Here is a 23,589-nt window from a genome sequence, read left to right on the forward strand (position 1 = left end):
AGTCTCAAGTGTGATTGCAGCCTTAGTTAAAAACATCAAAAATCTTCTGGCTCCCGCTGGGTAATTCATTTGCAGAGTCATATAATTAGCCACAGGTAAACTCAGACGCCTTGCAGTTTGGTGTCTTTCCCAGAAATGGGGCTATGTCTCCCTCTCCACTCCTTTTCTTTGCAGCCATAAGTCCTGTCTCTAAGAAGTTACTTTGCTACAGTGGAGCACTTAGGTGTGTGTGTTTTAATGAAATGTGGGCAAAGCTCCATCGCCTCCCTTTCTCATGTCAAAAGATCAGAGAGGTCAGGTCTCAACATGCAGAACCAGACAATCACTTCCAAAAGTTGCTGTGAGTGAAACCAACAGGCGGTCGGTTTGGCCACTGTGCATTATGTAACTAGTGCACTGGCTGCAGAAGCTGGATGACTGACACAGAGAAATTCTTGGCGGAGGGGGAAGGGTGCTGCCCTGGAGTCACTACGATTACCAACACAGTTCCAAGAAACCTGGAGGGGAAAGTGGCTGCAGATCAAGGAAAATAAAATGGAGACAACCATGAAACAACAACAAGCAAAACTCCAACAATTTCAACGTGCGCCACAGAAGCACATGCAATTTATTTTTCTGGGGAAATAGCGGAACCCAACCCTTGCATCTGAGAAACAGCCAGGAGGGCATGCCAGTCGGGGAAAGAAAAGCTGTCACAGCAATGAAAGCAGACAATGAACGAGCTACGCTTCACCGTACAGCACACGCGCGCGCCCCGCTCGTCCTATTTCGTTTCAGAAAAAAAGACCCAAACTACTCCAAAAACTCTTTTAACTCCCCGCTAACTCCTTTACCCTAATTTTGAGCGTCGATTGCCCCTTTGCTGTGTCGCTGCCCCTTTAAGACTTGCTCTCTGAACAGTTGCACAGAAAGGGAGTGACCTCTGGGCTTTGACAGCTCCCCTAATAACTAGCAGAACCCTGGCTCCTCCTGCGGCACTTGATTGGACAGCGGGCCGGTATCGACTTTCCCGATTGGCCGGCCGCTTCCCCTGAGCGAACCTTTAGAACTCCGAGACACAATATTCTGTTACATTGTAGCAAAATGGCGACTGTCATTCACAACCCCCTGAAAGCGTAAGTAGGAATAAAAAATGTACATATTCCGCGTGGTTTAAATATGAAAAAGGGCGCCTTTCCGATGCATGCTGCTAGACTGAACCTGGTGCCTCCAGACTCCCAGCTGATCTACCCAGGCGCCGACGCTGCGTGCAGCTCTCGGGGCTTCTTGGCTCCTAGAAACGGCAAGATTTTGACGGATCCCCGAGGGGGTGCTTGCACTTGACAGAGTCCTGTGCATGGCGTCCTGGTTGGCTTCCACCGTCGCCGCCAGCGCAGTGTCCAGCGGAGGAAGATCGATTGTGGAAAGCGGGTGCATAATCTCTGGCTCGGCAAGCGGTCGGATTGCAGTTTCGGAGTTTTCTTTTTGCAAACCCTCCAGTAGTTGGGAATGACTTGAAGCTGCGGGAGGGAGGGAGTCTGTTTCTCCGGGCTTTTGCTGGTTGGTGTTGGCAAAGTGGGCAGCACGGATCTTTTCAGGGCAGGACAGTCGGGGCATATTAGCCATTACACTCTTGTGTGCGTGTGTGTGTGTCGGAGGGAGAAGGTGGGAAGGAGAGAAACGGAGAGACTTGTACTAGAACCAGATGAATGACTCCGGTTCGCGGAGTTGCTTTTGATGAAGCGCAGGAAGTCCGGCGATCTGCTTTGCACACCGTTCGGTTTTCGCTTTCAAAAGTAGACGATGCCACTGGCCGACTTCGGTTGCGTGTCGATTCTGGGAGGTGTATGTACTTGATGGGCCAAATGCCGAGAGGCAGGCTGTGTGTGAGGGCAAATCTGGCTCTTCCTCAGAAGTCGGCCAGCCAGCCAGCCTGGTGCAGGTGGACGGCATCTGAAGTCAGCCATACGTCGGCTTAGGAAGGCTCTCCTACCCTGATGATTAAAGGCGGGCACTTCGTCTTTCTTTGGATACTCCCATATTTTCCTTGTGATTCGCAGCACACGTAGCCAGCTAATCCCTAAAGGCATTAGGGAGAGTGGGATTTGGCAGCGCGTCTGGAGACGGCTGGCTATCCTCCGCCCCCCCCCCCCCGCTCCTTTAACCTTTTAAACATTACTTTTGCGCTGAGGGGGCGGTGTTCGGCCCAAGCGAAGGGAGGGCGTAGCAGGGACCCTGGAGTAGTGGCATCCGCGGAGAGTTCCTCGTTCCGTTCTTGAGACTGTGTACTTCCAGGCTGGGCTCTCCTTGTCAGTTTCAGCCTTCTGGGCAGAGTTGGCAGAACACTTTGAGGAGTATCCAATGTTAGTCCTACGTAAAGTAGACCCATTGAAATGAATGGGACTTAAGTTTGTTGTGACTCACTTAAGTCTCATTCATTTCAACGGGTCTACTTGATCCCTTGGAGGGATATATCAGCGCAGATGTGAGTGGATCCTCATGGTGGGCAATGAACTGGAGAATGAAGATTCAGTGGGGGTGGGAGAGAAATACACAGAGACCTCATATTTAAATAACATCGAAACACTCCTCCTTTTCCCCACCCCTTTTCTGGAATAAAATATCCGCGTAATGAGAACCTTCCCTTTGGTGACTTTTAAATAGGATCTGAGAAGGGGCGGCTGAGATTTTCAGTACCCTTGGAGCGGGGAGCGGGGGGGGGCACACGAAAAAACATGTGGCCAATTGCACGGAATAAGCAGCTTTCCACCGATGTTATTAAATCGTTTATTTGTCACATCCGTATCCCGCCCTTCCTCCGGGAAGCTCGGGGAGGCGCACGTGGGTTTATAATACCCTTTTGATCCTCACAACACACCTGCGAGGTAGGCACGGTTAGAGCAGCGGGAGCCTTGCGGCTCGGGAGAGATTTCACCCCAAGCCTCCTTGCCAGCGGATCCAACACACTGCACTAAAACACATTATGTGGAAGACATGGGCGGCGGGGGGGGGGGGGAGTGTGTGTTACCTGCGCGTTTAGTGGAGGTGATGGATCTCGTTCCTCCCTCCCTCCGGGTGAAATGCTTTTTACTGAAGCAGTTCCGTGCCAGGTTCACAGCTCAGTCCTGCAAACTATGGCCCCGGTAGTAGCGTTCCCAGCACAGCCCCTGCACCCGAACGAGGCAGTCCGGTCGATCTGTCTTTGCAACGATCCGCCGGACGCGCAGCGCAATCCCTTGTGCGCATCGTTTCTCAGAAGTAAGCCGCACTGCCTTCGGTGGGACTGACTTCCTCCCCGAGGGAGGAGCGTTAGGAGGCTTCCAGTCACAGGCACGTAAAAATAACGCTTCTAATTTCTACCTGATCTCCCCAGAAAAAGAAAAAGAAAAGCGGCCGAGTGGAAGTTTCTTTCTGGGAAAGTCACTTCCGCTCGCCGCCAAGATGAGCTTCCTCAAAGGAAAGGCAGTATTTTCCGAGGAGCCTTGGAGCGGGAGGCGTGGAATGGGTGGGTCCAGAATCGATTCTTACTTACATCATGGGTGCAAATGAAGCGTGTATCCCTTGAAGTCGCAGAAGTGCTAAACCAGCGTGTGTGTGTGTGTGTGTGGGGGGGGGGGTAGGGGTGGAGATCTGCTCCACTCGTAATGCTGCGTGATTAAATTTATTTGTACCAGGAACATTATGCATCAATCATTTCCTCCATCTCCACATGACCGATCCGGAGCCCTTTGCTGCCAGGAGCTTAATTCATCTTGTGGCCCAGAGTTCTTCCCCCTGAAATCTTGAAGGAGCAGAACCAGGCTTTTAATATAATTAGCCCTCTCTTCTCCTCCCTTTCGCACCCCCCCCCCGCCAGCGACGGGGGGTGAGAGGAGAGGAAACAATAGACATCAAGCGTACCAAGGATGCTTTCCTAGTAATGGTGTGCGATGTGCGTGTGTGTGTGTGTGTGGGGGGGGATTGTTGCTGGCTATCTGCCCATTCACAAGTTGTTGTGTGCCTGTTTTTTTTTTTTTTTGCTTGTTTGTTTAAAGCACATTTATATTTTCTTAAAAGTTGCTGATCAGGAAAACGATACAAATATATCACGGGAGTTAATGAGGGCAAAAACAGGCCACATAATGGAGGGAGGGAAAGCGGGGGGGGGGAGGGGGAGATGGAGCGCAGTGTTTCAGCCCCATGTGTCCTTCCTGACAATGAAAGGGAGCCGAATGACATTTGCATTTTCTCCGTCTGCACTGTGATTGTGTCTCAAAAAATAAATAAATAAAGACACCCCCCCCCCCGTCACAGAAACTGACCACACAAAGGTTTTCCACTCTGTGATTGAGGATCAATGTTATCGGCATCGCTAGACCTAAATCAGGTGGTGTCATTAAACTCTTTGTGTCTTTGGTGTGTTGGTTGGGTGGACAATGATCCTTTATTTTTCAGTGTATACAGACATATGCAGCTCTCTTAATTCCCTAGATTAATTCCATGTGGGGTTGCTTCATTTCCAATCCCACTGGATAGTCAGAAGAAATACTTTGAAGTACCCAACTGGGGGCAGTAAGGCCTTTGTTAATTTCCCAGTGAGGATCTCCTCCTCCTCCTCTCTTTCCTTGCTGGGTCGTTTTTGGGTGTCTCCAGTGCGCTTCTCTGCTTCCCACCCTCCCTTCTGGGATTCAGCCAGTGCTGTGACTGACCGTTGTATTGTTTCTGCCAATGAACACCTTGTTTGGCAACATGGTGTTAAAAAGCAGAAAGCATTAGAGGGCTGATTCGAGGTGATGATGAACCTAGGAGGGGCCAGAGAGCAACGGTGGGCAAATGCCCACCCATCTGAAATAGAATGTGAATATAGTGTTGTGGTTTTGGGGGTGAGGGTGGGGGAGAGGGGATTGTAACATGTGAGCCAATATTTGTGTGTCCTCGAATCTACCTTAACCTTTCTTTGCATACTTTTCTTTTCTTTTCTGGAGCTGCCTTTGATCATCAAAAGAAAAAGAAAGCAGGAGGGATCTGGACAAAACTTGTGCAAGGGCAGGATATATTTGTTAGGGGCCGCGGTGGCTTAGTGGTTAAGACGCTGAACTGCAGACTGGAAGGTCGGCAGGTCAGCAGTTCGAGACCCGAGTGCTGCGTGACGGAGTGAGCTCCCGTCTTCAGTCCCAGCTCCTGCCAACCTAGCAGTTCGAAAGCAAGAAATTGCAAGTAGATAAATAGGTGCCGCCTCGGCGGAAAAGGTAACAGCGTTCCGTGCACCTCGGTGTTCAGTCATGCTGGCCACATGACCACGGAAGCGTCTTCGGACAGCGCTGGCTCTTCGGCTTAGAAACGGGGATGAGCACCGCACCCTAGAGTCGGACACGACTGGTTGGGGACACCTTTACCTTTTTGTGTGTGTGTTGGAAGCTCGTTTTTGCCTGTGTATGTAGTATATCAGTAGAAGCTGGTGGCTCCAATGTCAGTGGGGCAGTGAGCACCTTGGATAGCTCCTTTAGAGTTCTGCCTGGTCCTGACTGAAACCCAGAGTAGATTCACTGCCCCACTGACATCGGAGCTACCGGTCTCCACTGCCTTACCCTCAGGAATAGCACGTTGAAGGGTGCAGGTGCCTGTAGTGGGGAGGAGGTCCACACGCGTCCACACTTATGCATAATGAGGATATTACTGAGCATATTACTCCATGCACCTAAGAAAGTGAGCAATAGGTCCTGGATGTTTATGCCATAATACATTTTCAGGTGCCCAAAGACTCTCTTTTGTGCTTATGAGATCAGCCATTTCATGGATCCCTCCCTGTTTATATCCCTAGTAAGGAACACCCACCCCTCAAATTGATAAAAGGGGTAAGGGAGGGCTGACGGTAATTGCAGGCCAAAACATCTGGAGGGCCACAAGTTGCCCACCCCTGGTAGAAGTGAGGGGAAAATGAAGTGGGCATGTAGGGGTGGTTAGGGTACAGTGGGGGGTGGGTGCAAGCGAGCACTAGGAGTGAGCAAGCACGCACCTCTGCACGTCTGAACTGGCTCTTTGGGAGTCTCATTGGTTGAAGGAGCTACAGGGCTCTGAATCCACGATCATACCTTGATCTAAACTTGAGCTGCGATAAAGAGCAGAGGGTAAGAATATTTTTATTAAAATGGCTTAATAGCTACACGCTTGCTGCTTCAGAAACAGAACTTTGGCACTATTGAGTGCTCCTTTGACTGGATGTTAATTATTTATTATTTATTTATTTATTTTTATTTATTTTCTATACTGCCCAATAGCCGAAGCTCTCTGGGCGGTTCACAAAAATTAAAACCAAACAACACACAATAAAAGAATTTAAAATATATAGAACATTAAAACCACAATACAACAATACAACCACAATAAAATCTAGCAGCAGTGCAGGAGTTTAAAATACAGATTTAAAACAGCAAAGATAAAAACTAATTATACAATTTTTTTTTTATAATTATACAAGAATTGTATAATTATAACAATTGTATAATTTTTACAAAAAATGAGAGTATTGAGGCCTAATTCCATCAGGCAATGTGTTAGCAAAGTTGCAGTTGGGACTGGGATTGGTAACAAGACATTGTCACATCATGTGGTAGTCATGAGCCAATCCAGAAGGCTGTGGTCAAGCGACAGTTCTGCTGTGTTAGCAATGATGCGAGTGACAATTGCCACTGCAAGAGACACAGACGTGGTCCTGCTTTGCATGACATGACAAATCATGGTGGGTCATCAGCCTTGTTTGTTACAGAGTGACTTGTTGTGATGTGCAAAGCTGGCATAGTGGCTTCAGTGTGGTTTGTTAACCACACACAAGCAACGCTGATGTATTGGCCCGGGCCTGTAATCAAGGCACCTGTAGTGTTAGAGGGGCCTAGAGCTCTGCTTAGGTTCATTGTAGGCCTCTGAGCATGTGAAATGAGACAAAAGCCGATAACACAGCCTTAGCACATTACATACTAATGAGTAGAGTGTCTTGCGCCTGGGAAGCAAAGTATGTTTATGTAAAGCTGCAGGTAGCTGTTGTTGTTCAGTCATTCAGTCGTGTCCGACTCTTCGTGACCCCATGGACCATAGCACGCCAGGCCTTCCTGTCCTGTGCTGTCTCCCAGAGTGTGCTCAAGTTCATATTCATTGCATCGGTGATGCTATCTAGCCATATCATCCTCTGCCGCCCCTTCTCCTTTTGCCTTCAGTCTTTCCCAGCATCAGGGTCTTTTCCAGAGAGTTTTCTCTTCGCATTTTGTTGTTGTTCAGTCGTTCAGTCGTGTCCGACTCTTCGTGACCCCATGGACCATAGCACGCCAGGCCTTCCTGTCCTGCGCTCTCTCCCGGAGCGTGCTCAAGTTCATATTCACTGCATCAGTGATGCTATCTAGCCATCTCATCCTCTGCCGTCCCCTTCTCCTTTTGCCTTCAGTCTTTCCCAGCATCAGGGTCTTTTCCAGAGAGTTTTCTCTTCGCATTAGGTGGCCAAAATATTGGAGCTTCAGCTTCAGTATCTGTCCTTCCAATGAGCACTCAGGGTTGATTTCCTTTAGGATGGACTGATTTGACCTCCTTGCAGTCCAGGGGACTCGTAAGAGTCTTCTCCAGCACCACAGTTTGAAAGCATTGATTCTTCGGCGCTCAGCCTTCCTTATAGTCCAGCTCTCACAGCCATACATTACTACTGGGAAAACCATAGCTTTGATTAGACGGACCTTTGTCGGCAAGGTGATGTCTTTGCTTCTTACTATGCTGTCTAGGTTTGTCATAGCTTTCCTCCCAAGGAGCAAGCATCTTTTAATTTCATGGCTACAGTCACCGTCTGCAGTGATTAGGTGGCCAAAGTATCTGAGCTTCAGCTTCAGTATCTGTCCTTCCAATGAGCAGTCAGGGTTGATTTCCTTTAGGATTGACTGATTTGACCTCCTTGCAGTCCAGGGGACTCGTAAGAGTCTTCTCCAGCACCACAGTTCGAAAGCATCCATTCTTCGGCGCTCAGCCTTCCTTATAGTCCAGCTCTCACAGCCATACGTTGCTACTGGGAAAACCATAACTTTGATTAGACAGACCTTTGTCAGCAAGGTGATGTCTCTGCTTCTTACTATGCTGTCTAGGTTTGCCATAGCTTTCCTCCCAAGGAGCAAGCGTCTTTTAATTTCATGGCTACAGTCACCATCTGCGGTGATCCTGGAGCCCAAGAAAATAAAATCTGTCACAGCTTCCATTTCTTCCCCTTCTCTATGCCAGGAAGTGATGGGGCCAGATGCCATGATCTTCATTTTTTTAATGTTGAGTTTCAAACCAGCTTTTGCACTCTCCTCTTTCACCCTCAACAAGAGGCTCTTTAGATCCTCTTCGCTTTCTGCCATTAGGGTGATATCGTCTGCATATCGGAAGTTGTTGATAATTCTCCTGGCAATCTTAATTCCGACCAGTGATTCATCCAACCCGGCATTTCTGATGATGTACTCTGCATATAAGTTAAATAAGCAGGGTGACAATATGCAGCCTTGTCTTACTCCTTTCCCAGTTTTGAACCAATCAGTTGTTCCACGTCTGGTTCTTACTGTTGCTTCTTGACCCTCGTACAGGTTTCTCAGGAGACAGGTAAGGTGGTCTGGTACTCCCATCACTTTCAGAATTTGCCACAGTTTGTTGTGATCCACACAATCAAAGGCTTTAGCGTAGTCAGTGAAGCAGAAATAGACGTTTTTCTGGAATTCTCTTGCTTTCTCCATGATGCAGCGAATGTTGGCGATTTGATCTCTAGTTCCTCTGCCTCTTCGAAACCTGGCTTGTACTTCCGGTAGTTCTCGGTTCGCATACTGCTGAAACCTAGCTTGTAGGATTTTGAGCATCACCTTGCTGGCATGTGAAATGAGCGCAATTGTGCGGTAGTTTGAACACTCTTTGGCGTTGCCCTTCTTTGGAATTGGAATGTAAACTGACCTTTTCTAGTCTTGCGGCTACTGTTGAGTGTTCCAAATTTGTTGGCATATTGAGTGCAGCACTTTAACAGCATCATCTTTTAGGATTTTAAATAGCTTAGCTGGAATACTGTCATCTCCGCTAGCTTTGTTGTTAGTAATGCTTCCTAAGGCCCACTTGACTTCACTCTCTAGGATGTCTGGCTCAAGTTCAGTGACCGCACTATCATGGCTATCAGGGACATTCAGATCTTTCCTGTATAGTTCTTCTGCAGGTAGCTGTGCTTGGAATAAATGCTAGGGGTGCTTGTTAGCATTGTGCTGACTCATTGCTGACATGTATGGTATAAAACCCATTTGACCCAATGGCTCATGGCTCAGAGAAGCTGTCTGATCATTGGGTACGCCTGTGTGCTGTAAGTTACTCAATTAAGTATCTCCTTGTAAGTAAACCTTTGAGTCTGATTTATCACTATCTTGGCACCTCTAACCTAAGAGTTCAATGCCCATGGCTGGGGCAATACACCTGAGAACGCATGACTTGTTGTTGGGTTGCTCAGGGTGGCTTGTTTTCAGAATGGCTTGTCATGACATGCAAGCCTATCATGATGGTTTGTGTGTGGCTTGTGAATAGCTTAGCAAGAGTGGCAGAAAACACGACTGCTCTGCTTGCTGCCTTGTGATCGTGCTAGCCATATGTCAGGCTGGCAACATCTGTGTGCCCGATTCCAGCTCGTATTTGTGCTGCTTGCTCTACAGGAATGGGAAAATTGCACAAATTGAGCAGAGTTTGACTGTGACATTTACGGAAATTAAAAACAGACGTGAGCAACACCACAGACCAAAACAAAAAATAAAAAATGCACCCACACCCACAATATGCTAAAGTGTGGAAATGTGGATTTGTGGGGGATTTGCACATTTTAACATCTTTTTACTTTTGGGGAGATTTGCATGAATGTGTGTTATTGCAAATTGATTTAATTAATGTGCATCAGCACTAATGCACACATTAGTGAATATGTATTTGCGCAAATCTGCCTAAAAGTAAAAAAAGAAGTTAGGGATGTGAAAATCCCCCCCCCCATCTGCATTTTCATGCTTTAGCTTATGTGGGCAGGGGAAACGTGTATTTTTGGTCTGTGGTTTTTAAAAATGTTTTAATTCTTTTTGTAAATTTCATGGTCAATCGCTGCTTGATTTGCACAATTCCACCATTCCTGCAGAACTTTAATCAGGCATGCAGGTGTTCCCAGTCTGCAGTGTTGTTCCACAAAGGCCATTTGGAAATGTGCCAGAATGGGCAAGAGGACTGTGGGGGAAACAGACAATGGCAGACTCAGGAGAGCCTGATTGTCTGATGGTAGCGGCGTGGGTTAGTGTTTGATTAAACAAGCCGCCATGGTTTGTTTCCAGGGTGGCTTATCATGATCTGCAAACTGGCCCATGGGAAAGATGCCACCTATTTTATTTATTTATTGACAGGCTCCTTTGTCTATAAAAGCTGCAGGACAGTCAGAAATGCAGCTGCTGAAACTTTGACCACACTATCTATATGTGCGTTTCTGTCTGCCGTACAACTCTTAAAGGTACTGAAGCCTTACAATTCTGTTGTACAACTTGTAAAGGTGCATAACAGGCAATCCTAGTGAGATGGGTCGTGACTGGGAACAACTTATTTTTGCATCACCCTAAAGGTGGTTACATACCCGACATGACTGGCATATTTATAAAAGCAGTACAATGCAAATGTGAAGGGCAGGGACTAATTTTTATTGATCAGGAAGCCACTCTGGAAGCCCTTCTGGCTGAAGAGTGAGATATAAATGCTTTTAATAAATGTATTTAAATAAATTTATATAATTATGAGTTTTTATTATTAAATAATAAATAATAAATGCATCTTGGGATGAACATATGGTATTAGTGGTGTATGGGTTTTTTGTCCAACTAACTACAAGCCACTATATGTGTACCATCATAACAATGAGCATTAGGATCAGTTTTAATGGAAAGCAAATGTCATTTGAATAGAAAGCAAAAGTTGTTTCTTTCTGCTTGTAAAGTGAAAGTGATGTGAGCCAAATGTTAGAATGAGAGAACCTCTTCTTGTCGGATGGCTGATGAGTAATGTAAATAAAATGCAGCAATAAATATTAAGTCAGAACAAGTGGGACCTGCAACAAAATGTTGCAGTTTGGAGTGCTCCTGCTCAGTGTTCCAAAAAGCAAGCCATGCCCTCTTCTGGGATACTCTATTCTGTTTCCCCGTCCCCCTGGTTTTGCCTTTACTCCCAAAAGACACCTAGCATTCTGTGGCGACTGAGCATGCTCTGTCCTTATTGGGCTGTTTCTGGCTTTTGCTCTCCCCTTAGAGAGCAAAGGTTTGTACTTCTGCAAACCTTGGGCTTCCCCTGAGCATGCGTATATCTCCTTCTTGTTTCTCAGGCCTAACTAAATGTTACATTAGCAATCACATCATGGTTTTTAAAAAATTAAATAGGTGTGTGTGGGGGGGTGATTCTGATCAGCACAGCACCAATGGGAGTTTGTTTCTCAATGCTAATCGCTGTGCATGTGCCTGCAGGGTGGGTGGGTTACCAAGATGAGGCTGGACAGCCATCTGTCAGGGATGTTCTGACTTGGATTCCTGCATTGAGCAGGGGGTTGGACTCGATGGCCTTGAAGGCCCTTCCAACCCTACTGTTCTATGATTCATGACTGCAGCTGGGGAGTGAAGGCTTAAACCCCCATTCCTGTGACTGTGGAGCTGATCACAATTGATTCCCCTATTATGCCTGGTTTTAATTAAAAAAGCAACAAGCCATGACGTGATCACTAATCATGTTACTGTATCATGTAGTTAGGCCCTCAGTGGTCCTGTTTTGGATACAATCCTGTGTGCATTCACCAGCTCAGTTCCAAAATAAGAAACTCACCCCAGCATCTGCCACCTGAGGCAGTCATTTCACTCTTCCTAATGGTAGGGCCGGCCCTGGGAGTGATGTTTACTAAGAAACATGTGGAGCTGAATTCAACTCTGGGCTCAGGTTTAGAACCCACATGAAATGCAAGGGTCCAGCCCTGGAACAAGAAAAGTAAGAAGAGAAAAGAGAATGCCTCAAAGCATTTGCATAGTGCATTCCTCAGCTATTGAGTAACCACACATCTTTCTCATACATTTGGGACTGAGAGGGGGCAGGGCATCCAGGATACAGGGAGTACCTTCCAGGTGGATGTGAGATCCAAGTCACATTTCCCTAGAAATTGGGTGCCAGCAACTTCTGTGGCTCTTAGGGTGCAATTCTATGCATGTTTAGACAGAAAAAAAGGTCAACTACTCCTAGGAAGGCTGGCTGGGGCATGCTGGGAGTTGTAGGCCTTTTTGCCTGTGTAAACATAGGGTTGTATCTTTAATGTTTAAAAAAGTACCTCTGAAATGTATCCCAGTTATCACTAGCTTCAAAGCCCAAGCCATCCTAATCAGGGAAGCGCCACCATCCTTTTGGCTTTGACTTCCTGGAAACGTGTCAGATTAAGATGTGGACACTGAACAAAATGGGCTGGAGGTACAAAACAAGAACAGCGATGATCTGGGGAAATGCTGCAACACCGGCGAGCTTGGGAAATGATAGGATCCCGGTTACAGAATTTTATTTGGTTGCATGAATGATTTGGGCATGATGAGTTGCTGTAGTGCTTTTGTAATTTGTTTTGTCGGCATTCAAGTCTTTCACAGTCCATCAGGCTGTATGGATGGATGAAGCTGGCATCATAAAATTGTCAGTGAGGGGAAAAAGTGTTTTCCTGAAGCCTGTAATTTTGGGGTACTTATTCCTCACCCAATCCCTCTGAAAGCGGTAATGGGATTGGATGGGGTAACATTAAAGGGACATGAGAAGCAAAGTTATAACAAGAATTCAAAGCAGCTAATCTCCCTGCATGTGTGTGTGCATCTGTGTAAATGTCATGGTAATGAAATAATGTCATAGTACTGGGGAACATATTTGAGGAAAGTTATCAGATTGTGTTATGGGGTTCCAGCATCAGGTGTTCCTTAGCAAAATTTACACCAAGAATTGGGCCCCAACCCAGAGAAGGTTATTCATATGAATAACATTCACACAGTGACCTGCATGTGTGAATGGACCAAACAGCAAGAACATTCATATTACTCTTAAATGCAATGATTTTCAGAGTCCACACATTCAGTTTGCTAGTCATTAAGTATAAAGCAATCAAGTGATCTGCAGTTATTTATGAACCAGTCCATAAAAATCAAGAAATCAGGATCAATGAAACTATGAAAAAATGTTTTAGGACTTTCTATATATTTTATAGGATGGCACACTTCCTTTAGCTTTCTTTTTCATACAGTTATCCTTTATGTCACAAGCATGGCTGCCGACTGACTGGGAAAAATGGCCCTGCCTGCTGTTGCACCTTTAACAGGGGTTGATATGCAGAGGCCTGCAGGTGAATAATTTTGTAGTGGAAACGTTGGCAAGTGTAGTCCAGAGGCATACCTACAGATCATTGTGGCTACCAGTAATGTAAACAGTTCCTAATGTTCACTTGTGGAAGCATATGGAACATCTCTCTATCTCAAAGGGCTCATATCCTGTACCTCAGCCTTCCCCAACCTGCTGCCCTCCATATGAATTGGGCTCCAACTCCCACCATCCCCAGGCAGCACACCAATTGACTTTGCTGGTTGGGTATAATGAGAGTTGTCCCACAACACATCTAGCGGCCACGAGGTTAGGGAAGGCTACTGTAGCTGAATAACTCTGATTTTGAGTTGTGGAGGCTCAACATAAAAGAGAAGGAAAGTCTGCTGATCTAATCCTGAGATATGTGAGTATGGGATGGGTTAGCAAACCCTCTGATTTGAGAGCACTTGTGAAGTATCTGTACAACCAGAGAATAACAACAACAACAACAATTAATACATTTATAAAATGCTTAAAATGTTCTAGGTGCTATTCAGAGAATAAAAAAGCAAGACAGTCTCTGCCTCTCTGGTTGCATGGATAACTTATATCACATTGAAATCAATGGGGCTTCAGCTGCAATTTCAGCATATGCTCACTTAAGAGTCAGCTTTATTAAGCTAATTAGGACTTTCCCCCCCAAATAAACAGATACATATGTGCCCAGCACACAAAGCACACATTTCAGCAGGATTTAGGTCCGTCTGATTGTTTCTGGATTGTGCCCTACTTTCAGAAGGATGGAACTGCAAATGGCATTTACTGGATATATGTGCAATTCCCCCTAGACATAACACTGTTGTTGTTGGGTATTATTACTATTTCAAAAACTAAATGCATAATTATCCAACTGACTAAGTTCAAAATAATTGATAAACAGTTGCCATTAAAAAAAAAATAGAGCGCACAGTACAATTATTTCTGTTGTGCACCCTATCTGTTAATTTATCCATTCGGGCAATTTCCAAAGCCTTAAATAGCCATTCTATAGATGTGGAAGTTCTGACATTTTCCCAATATCTAGCTAATACAATTCTGGTAGCTGTTAATAAATTTATAATCAAATCCTTAACAGTCTTTTCTGTAATTTCTGGTAAATAGTTTAATAATATAGACAATGCATCAACTCCTATATTAATTCCAATATATATTGAACAACTGACCCCCAATATTCTTTTATCTCTGGAGAATACCACACTACATGAATGAAATCTGCATCCACCCTCCCACACTTCCAAAAACCAAATCTGTTAGTCATATATCTGTTCATTCTTTGTGGAGTTGTATACCACCTACGTAAAAATTTATATTGGGTTTATTTCAAGGAAGTACTAACTGAAATGAACTTGAGCACACTCCAGGAGAGAGCGGAGGACAGGAAGGCCTGGCGTGCTATGGTCCATGGGGTCACAAAGAGTCGGACACGACTTAAAGACTGAACAACTAACTGAAACATGTTTACTTACTTTAAAGATTTCTAACCACACCATATCTTCTATAGATCTTCCAGTATCTCTCTCCCATCTCTTCTTAGATGACACATCACATTTTTTTAAGTTGATAAACTGATGTAAATGTGATGGTAATTTTTCTTTCCTACTTCAGTTGAAATAATGTTCTCAAATACAGTCCTCTGTCTCAAATGTATTATTTTCAGATCCTTTAAAATGAAATTCCTGATTTAAAAAAAGAACTCATACCCAGAAGGTATCCATCCAGCCCTATTTCCAGACAACATATCTCTGGGGATAACCCCTGCATCATTTATCAAGTCTTGTAACAATCATGAATTTCCCACTGTTGAACATTTCCTCTTTTTATGTCTAACTCTTTATGTCTAACAAGTGTCATTAAAGGTGAAACCCTTGGGTTCAAACTGCTATATTTAAATGAAATAGTAAATATATGTTTTAGGATTTCTTTATCTTGACTAATAATTCTCACTGTTTCCTTCACCGTCCATGGAAGTGTGTCTAAAGGAACTGGAATTAAGTCTATTTCCAGCAAAAGAAATCTAGATCTGAGCTATTCCATCCAAACTACAACTTCATCCATGTCAATTGGGTGGTCTCAAAATACTGATTCAAACAAGGAAAAGCAAGTCCACCTTCTCTAAAAGGTGCTTACAATATACCCATTTTTACCCTAGGTGTTTTCTTCTGTCATATAAATTTTAATAGAAGCTTATCCCAATCTAGAATTTCTCTAAAGTCAATAAAAAGAGGTAATGAAGTAAACAAAAACAAGAATTTTGCCAAAATTGCCAATTTAATGACAGCCACCCTCACAAACTAAGATAGTTTTAAATTTGCCCACCCATTGGTCTCTTTAGTTATATCACCCCCTAGGGCCTGATAATTTAACTTTACCATGTGGCTCAAATCAGCAGACAACCTTATCCCTAAATATATAACACATGAAGCCACTCCATTTGTCCCCAGTATACTCAATAAAAAGGTAAAGGTGTCCCCAACCAGTCGTGTCCGACTCTAGGGTGCGGTGCTCATCCCCGTTTCTAAGCCGAAGAGCCAGCGCTGTCCGAAGACGCTTCCGCGGTCATGTGGCTGGCATGACTGAACACCGAGATGCACGGAACACTGTTACCTTTCCCACCGAGGCGGTACCTATTTATCTACTTGCAATTTCTTGCTTTCGAACTGCTAGGTTGGCAGAAGCTGGGTCTGAAGACGGGAGCTCACTCTGTCACGCAGCACTCGGGTCTCAAACTGCTGACCTGCCGACCTTCCAGTCTGCAGTTCAGTGTCTTAACCACTAAGCCACCGCGGTCTCTTGGTATACCTATCTCTTATCTTCAATGGTAGTATTTAATATAATTGTGTCAAATTTATCTTTGTTTATTTATATCCTGGGAGGACAGGAAGGCCTGGTGTGCTATGGTCCATGGGGTCATGAAGAGTCGGACATGACTTAACGACTGAACAACAACAATTTATATCCTGAAAGTAAGCTATAACTAGCTTACTAGTTATAGTAAGTGGTTTAGGGATGTTCCAAAGACAGCATTATATTGCCGGCATATAATGTGATTTTAATAGCCCTAGGTCCAGTTTTAACCCATTAATGCTGTTGTCAGCCCTTACAGCTACAGAGCCAGAAGCTCTATTGCCAGAGCAAACAACAGTGGTGAAAGGAGACACCCTTGTCTGGTCCCTCATGATAAAGTAAATGGTTCTGTAAGTTCATTGTTTACTAATAATCTAGCCATAGGTGAACTATAAATTTTATCCAGACTGCAAAATTCCCTTTTATATTAAATGTGGTTAAAACTTGAAACAAATAACCCCACTCTACCCTGTTAAAAGCTTTGGGCAACTCCAGGAAGAGATGTCACTTTATCAGTGAACTAAGCATTCCTGATAATATTAACTGTGCAACAAATATTTGAGATTAAGCTTCTTCCACTGATAAATCCAGTTTGATCCTGTGTAATATATTTCCCTACTGTAGTAGTAATAGTGGTTGTTGTTTATTACACTTCATATTGTGCAGAGCACTTTATAGGCACTATTGTGCACTGCCCCCTCCTGCCTTAAACATGAACATCCCCATTTTACAGATAAGAATGCAAACTGGGCAGACCTTCCTATCCCTGCCCCCAGCCTGGCCTGTTTCTGTCCCAGTCCCTTTAAGAGAGGTTTGATCTGCAGAAATCACTATGGGGCTTTTCATGGCATGGAACTATACATGATCTAACTACTGTCAAAGGGATGGCTGTAGGAGCCGTTCAAATGTTGGATACCCTATTTATAGATGGAGGACTGAGTGTCTGTGACTTGGCCAACATCACCTAGAGCAGGGGTGGGCAGACTTCAGACTTGTGGGATCTACTTTGTTTTTCACTAGAACACTGAAATCCACCAATCAGAGCCTGGTGAAAAAAATAATATACTTGGAAGCAAAGAATCCTGAACCCAGGCATTTGTTATGAGTACCAGGACTGAGCAGAGCTCACAGTCCTTCCACACCAAAATCCCCTCCTAGTTATCCCAAGCTTTCTTCATTTCAGCAACATAATTTAAAGAGTATGTAGGGGGCCAGGAGAGTCATTTTACTGCTGCTATTGCTTGCTGATGTAGTGCAAATCACCCAGAGATGTACTAATAGACCCAGATCGACCCTCTGCCCAGCCCTGACCTAGAGCATGCATAGCTGACTGGGAATTGAGCCCCCATCTCCTAGGTCCAAGGGCAATAGTCTGCTCACTGCACTGCCTGAACTATGGACAACTGTGCAGTCAGATTGAGGGTCATAAGCTGAGCAACTAGCCCACCCAACTGGTTTCCCTTGCTGCTGCAACAGAAGTTGTAACGTGGCAGTCTTTGGAGACAAACGCAAAAGAAGTGGGATGGTGTAAAAAATAAAGGCAAGATTTGCTCTTCTCTTTGAGTGAAAATATAATAAAGGCCATCAAAAGAGAAAGTAGAACATTTTAAATATCTTCCCTTAATACCAAGACTGCTGCAAGAAGCATAGGTCAAGAACTTTTGATGAGATAGTTTTTAGCCTAAAAGAGCCCTTTAAAACCACACATTCCAAATCAATGTCCTCAAGGAAGAAGTTAATTTAGTGACTCTGGAGTTGCTGGCACTTATCCTCCAACACACCCAGTTCTCCTCCTATATGGAAATAGCAGATAATCCGCAAAATACATCTGAAGTCTCACTTTGCCTCCCTGCACTTGGTGCTTTCGCATAAGCAAAATACAGCTTCAGCCACTGTGCATCATTTGATGCAGCCTTCCGCAACCTGGTGCCCTCCATATGTGTTGCCCATTGGCCAAGCTGACTGGGGATGCTGGGAGTTGTAGTCCAACGCAACCAGAGGGCACCAGGTTGGGGAAGGCTGGTGATGGCATCTTCAACAGGGCCCAGCTTGGCACAGAGAAATATGAGGCATTCCACACTGTATGGCTGTTGATGTGATCAGCGCCATGTTCCCGCTGAATCTTGACTCGCTTGTTTCTTTGGTCTATCACTCTTGTGGCAACTGCTTTTGGATGCTGTTGATGTGGGTTTGTTTATATATATATATTTTTTTTATTATTAAATTTATTAATCGCCCATCTGGCTGGTCACCCAGCCACTCTGGGCGATGTACAACATACAATAAAAACAGTTTAAAACAATAAAATTCTACAATAAAAACATTTTCTAAAATACCCTAACCCACCCCAAATGCCTGCCTGAACAACAGCGTTTTTAATGCACGACGGAAGCTCATTAAAGAGGGGGCATGACGGAGTTCCCTAGGGAGGGAGTTCCACAGAGTGGGGGCCACCACAGAAAAGGCCCTCTCCCTCGTCCCCACCAGTCTAGCTGTCCTGGCTGATGGGACAGAGAGAAGGCCATCCGAGGCTGATCTTGTTAAGCGGCCTGTCTGGTGCTGCTGGAGGCGCTCCTTAAGATAGGCTGGGTCGGAACCATATAGGGTTTTAAAGGTCAAAACCAACACCTTGAATTTGACCCGGAAAACAACTGGTAACCAGTGCAACTCCTACAGCACTGGAGAGATGTGATCTCGCCGGCGGCTGCCTTTAATCAGGCGAGCCGCCGCGTTCTGTACCAGCTGCAGTTTCCGAACCATCTTCAAGGGTAACCCCACGTAGAGCGCATTACAGTAGTCTAAACGAGAGGAGACCAGGGCATGTACTACCGATGGGAGCAGATGGTCGGGAAGGAAGGGGCGCAGCCGCCATATCAGATGGAGTTGATACAGCGCTGTCCGGCTCACAGCTGACACCTGAGCCTCCATGGACAGCTGGGAGTCCAAAATGACCCCCAGGCTGCGGACCTGGTCTTTCAAGGGTAGCCGTACCCCATTCAACACCAGGTCAACATCCCCCAGCCTCCTCTTGTCTCCCACCAAAAGTACCTCGGTCTTGTCAGGGTTCAGCTTCAGCTTATTCCTCCCCATCGAGCCACTCACCGTCTCCAGACATTTGGATAGGGATTCTACGGCCAACCTTGGTGAAGATTTAAACGAGAGGTAGAGCTGCATGTCATCCGCATATTGATGACACTGCATCCCAAACCTCCTGATGATAGCCCCCAGCAGCTTCACATAGATGTTAAATAGCATTGGGGAGAGGATGGAACCCTGTGGCACCCCACAAGTAAGTGGCCACAGGTCCGAAACCTCCTCTCCCAGTGCTACCCTCTGGTACCTGCTGGAGAGGAAGGACCAGAACCACTGCAATACGGCGTCCCCAATGCCCAACCCCTCCAGGCGGTCCAGGAGGATACCGTGGTCAACGGTATCGAAAGCCGCTGAGAGGTCGAGGAGAACAAGGAAGGAGCATTCACCCCTATCCAGAGCCCTCCTCATATCACCCAGTTTACCCAGTTATTGTTATGTTGGCAAAATCTAGTCTCCACTGGTATATCTTTTAATGCTCCTGAGCCTAGTTACAGGGCTTGCAAGCCTTCAGCAAATGGAGGTGCTAAAAGAAAGCAGATCCATCCTCACTTAATCAATGGGATCAATGTCACCTAAGACCCCCAGCTTGCTAAAGGCTGCTTAGCCGTGCTTCTTCCAAGCAATGACACTGAAAGCAATGGGAAACACAGAGTCAATAGTCCATGCTTTTTTTCTGGATAAAGGCCTGGCAGTGATTGGAGTTTCAGCATTGGAAGTCAGGCCACTTACTTTGCCAGTCTCTTGCCATTTTCATTGGTTCCACCAATACTGACCCTTGAAATACACGTTACAACCTTCTTTGCCTAAAGACGTTGCAGCTCTCCATCCACCTTTCTCTGCTGTCCTCATTCCAGATGTATGGGGTTGGCTGTGGCTTCTTAGTGGTGAGGAAAATGCAGTCTGCACATGCTCAGGATCTCCTCCTTTATTATTACCATGAATGCTCCAGGGTTGACTCTTGACCTAATCATGTTCCAGGGCTGGGTTCAAACTAGGTGGTGAGACTAAAAGCACAGATGAACCTTGACTCAAATAATGCCTTGATCCTCTCCTTTTCTTTCTTTCCTTTCCCATCCCTTCCCAAAGTTCTCTTCTTCTTCTTCTTCTGTTTTTGGTTGAGTTATATCTATGAGCAGCTTGGCAAGCTGGTTTCCTTACTCTCTGGATAGTACCCTTCACATGGGATAATAATCGTAATCCAACCTGCCATTTTGTGACTGAGTGGGCTTCTGTTGTGGTGTCACATTGTTCCAGGAGTGACTCTGGGGTTGCCTGTGCTTGGGTCAGCCTTTCACAGTCCCTTCTACATTTGGCATGGTACCTCACTTTACAGAGAGTGGCTTCTCTAGATCAGTGATAGAAACATAGCTGTGTGCATTGATGCATAAGCTCACCAGTCCCATCATTAGATTTGTTGACCATCTGAAGAATGGAAGTCTTCTGCAAGACAGTGATCAGGAACAAATAAAGAGAAATCTATATTTTTTATAACAATCATGGACGTTTCCCTCTCACCCCCACAACGTAGTTTCCAAAACAATTTATTTCAGAGCTAAGTCATGACACTCTTTTATTCCTAATGGAAAGTTAAGATAAGAGAAACTTTATCTGACATTATTGGCATGGGCTGAGCAACTCAGATCACAAAGAGGGGGCACCAACCTAGGGAAGGATAAGGTGGCAGGGAAAGGAAGCACAAGCACCTGGGAAAGGAGGTTTAGAAGATTAGAAGTAGGAATGAGAAGGATTTGTTTTTTAAAAATGGCCAGGGAGAAAAGAATGAGAGGTAAACCTTATGTAAGTGTAAGGAAGTCCTAGGAGCCATCATAATCATCATCATTTTATTTACTACTACTACTACTACTGTGGTGTAGTGCTTAAAGTGTTGGACTGGGACTCAGGAGATCTGGGTTCTCGTCCCCTATTTGGCCATGAAGGTCACTGGGTGACTTTGGGCCAGTCACTGACTCTCCACCTACCTCACAGGGTTGTTGTGAAGATAAAAATGGAGAAAAGGAGGAGGACCATGTAAGCCAACTTGGGTTCCTTGCAAGAGGAAAAAAAACGGGGGGGTTACAAATGTAATAATAAAATCAATACAGTGGGACCTGCAAGAAAATGTTACAGTGCTGAGTGCTCCTGATCAGGTCAGGGTGCCAGCCAGCCCACCAGGCATATTGTCTTCTATATTCCATTCCATCTCTCTCTCCCACTCCTCATTTGCCAGTTTTCCGCAACACAACAGTCAGTATTCCATGACCACCGAGCATGCCCAGTCCTTGCTGGACTGTTTTGGGTTTCCCCTACCCACTTTTCCTCCTAAAAATTTTTTGGCCGGGGGCGGGTACTTCTGCAAAGCTTGCAGTTTCCCCAGTCCTGCTGATACCTCTCTTTGTGTGTGAATGGTGCTATTTTGGCTGCATAAAAATTGGCTTTCGGATAATAAATTCACTATTAATATATAGGATTTAATAAAGAAAGAAATAAAATACATAAATAAGAAGCAACCTTTGGAGGCTGTGATTCTGAGTAGAGAAATGGAGAGGCAGGTGGAAAAGAGGTGCTTGACCCTTTCCCTATGAACTGAAATTAAGATTGGAAAAATGAGAAACTGAAAGAAACTCTTCCATCCCTACCTGATGATATTCATACTTAAGGACAGGCCAGGGTATAACACTTTTAATACATAAACAATTCACTGAGCTCCAGTACAAAAGTGCAAAGCAGATTCAGGAGAGACTAATACAGAGCAGAGAAGCAGCATCAGAAAGGAGGAACGTAACCTTTATGTCCACAACATTTTCATGCTCTTAATTGTGGCCTTTTCTCCTTTGAGGTTCCAAACTTGCTTCTAGAATGCTGTGGCAGAAGTCATGAACCAGCAGTGAACTGCAGGTGTGAGCCCAAGTTCTAACAACTTTACCACCAAACATTAGCTGCATATCAGAATGGTGCACAGAGCAGTTGTCAGCAGGTGTACCCCCTCTTAGTACATTTCTGCCCATTTGGGGGCCGTGTGGTGTCACATCTGGCAACAGCAATGTTTCCTGGCTTAGTAGCACTGATCTAGGGGTGTATGGATTGTACTCACCCTCGTCCGCCCGTGGGTCCGTGGGGGGGGGGAGGCAATCCAGTCCTCCCCCCGTAATCCTCCCTGTCTAGCTGTGCTCCGTGGTGAGTCCGCAGAGCCGCTGGCCGGCTCCGTCCGCTGCCAGACTTTTGTCCGCGGCCAGTCTGTGGATGCAACTGGCATCCGGCGTAGCGGACACCATTTGCGTCCCTGCCTTTTGCCGTGATAGGCTACGTAAATCTTTACGTAACCCATCACGGCAAAGAGCAGGGACGCAAATGGTGTAGCAGACGCTATTTGCATCCCTGCTTTTTGCCATGACAGGTTACGTAAACCTTTATGTAGACTATCACGGCAAAAGGCAGGGACGGAAATGGCGTCCGCTACACCAGATGCCATTTGCGTCCGAAGACAGGCAGCAGCAGCTGGCAGTGGACGGCCGGGGGCAGGTAGGATCTGGCTGGCGCGGATTCCCCCGGGTGGCGGAGGTGAGTCTTTCGTTCTGCCATGGACTCTTGGAGTCCGTGGCAGAATTCTCCGCCATTCCTACACTGATCCCTGCTAATCTGACATCCTGTTAGTTATTGGGCTCCTTCACACGGAGCTTTTATCCTGCGATTGAGATGGCTCCTTCACAAAAGTTTTGGACTCTCTACATGACGTCGTGATCCTCCAAGGCGTCTCCTGCATTAAATGCCCTGTCTTCCGTTTTTAAATAGATCGCAGGTAATGAGCTATCAAATTACCCCGCTGTGTTCCGCTTCAGTTTCCTCCGTGAAAAGAGTTAAAGCGGCAAGAAGAGGAGTGAGTTCAATGAAAGATAATGGAATACTCAGATACGGGGAGAAGGAGGGGGAAGGGGGAAAGGAAGCGCATGTAAAGGGAGTCAGTTCTGATCCTGCATTTAAAATGGACGAAAAAAGCCCTGTTTTAAATGCAGGATTTTAGGCTGGTGTAGAGATGTCCATTACATTTCATCCTTAGGCTGTAGTGACCAGGTTGCAGCACAGGTGTCAAAAATAAGGCCACAAGGTTGTGTTATACCTAGAGGAGGACCCATAGGCTTGGGTGTGGCAGAAAGCAGCACTGGTGGGAAACTTTTTCTCTGTCATAGGCTGCATTCCTGAGGTGGTAATCTGATGGGGGCGAAGCTAGCAGCAAACAGGACTAGAGCCAAAAGTGGGTGGGGATACCCCGTTTCT

General features: G+C 45.6%; 1 protein-coding gene across 1 annotated transcript in view; it reads left to right on the forward strand.

The window, feature by feature from the left end:
• Positions 1 to 560: 560 nt before the first annotated feature.
• DPF3 (double PHD fingers 3) overlaps positions 561 to 23,589 on the forward strand; it is a 297,459-nt gene continuing 274,430 nt past the window's right edge. The window contains exon 1 of the mRNA XM_084847675.1: positions 561 to 1,115. Within this exon, the coding sequence (XP_084703801.1) occupies positions 1,084 to 1,115 (32 nt within the window). The 5' untranslated portion in view covers positions 561 to 1,083. The remainder of the gene's footprint in view (positions 1,116 to 23,589) is intronic.

Source organism: Heloderma suspectum, chromosome 1 (genome assembly GCF_057233095.1).
Source record: "Heloderma suspectum isolate Gila_16-S chromosome 1, 16-S_ref, whole genome shotgun sequence".
Classification (NCBI taxonomy): Eukaryota; Metazoa; Chordata; class Lepidosauria; order Squamata; family Helodermatidae; genus Heloderma; species Heloderma suspectum.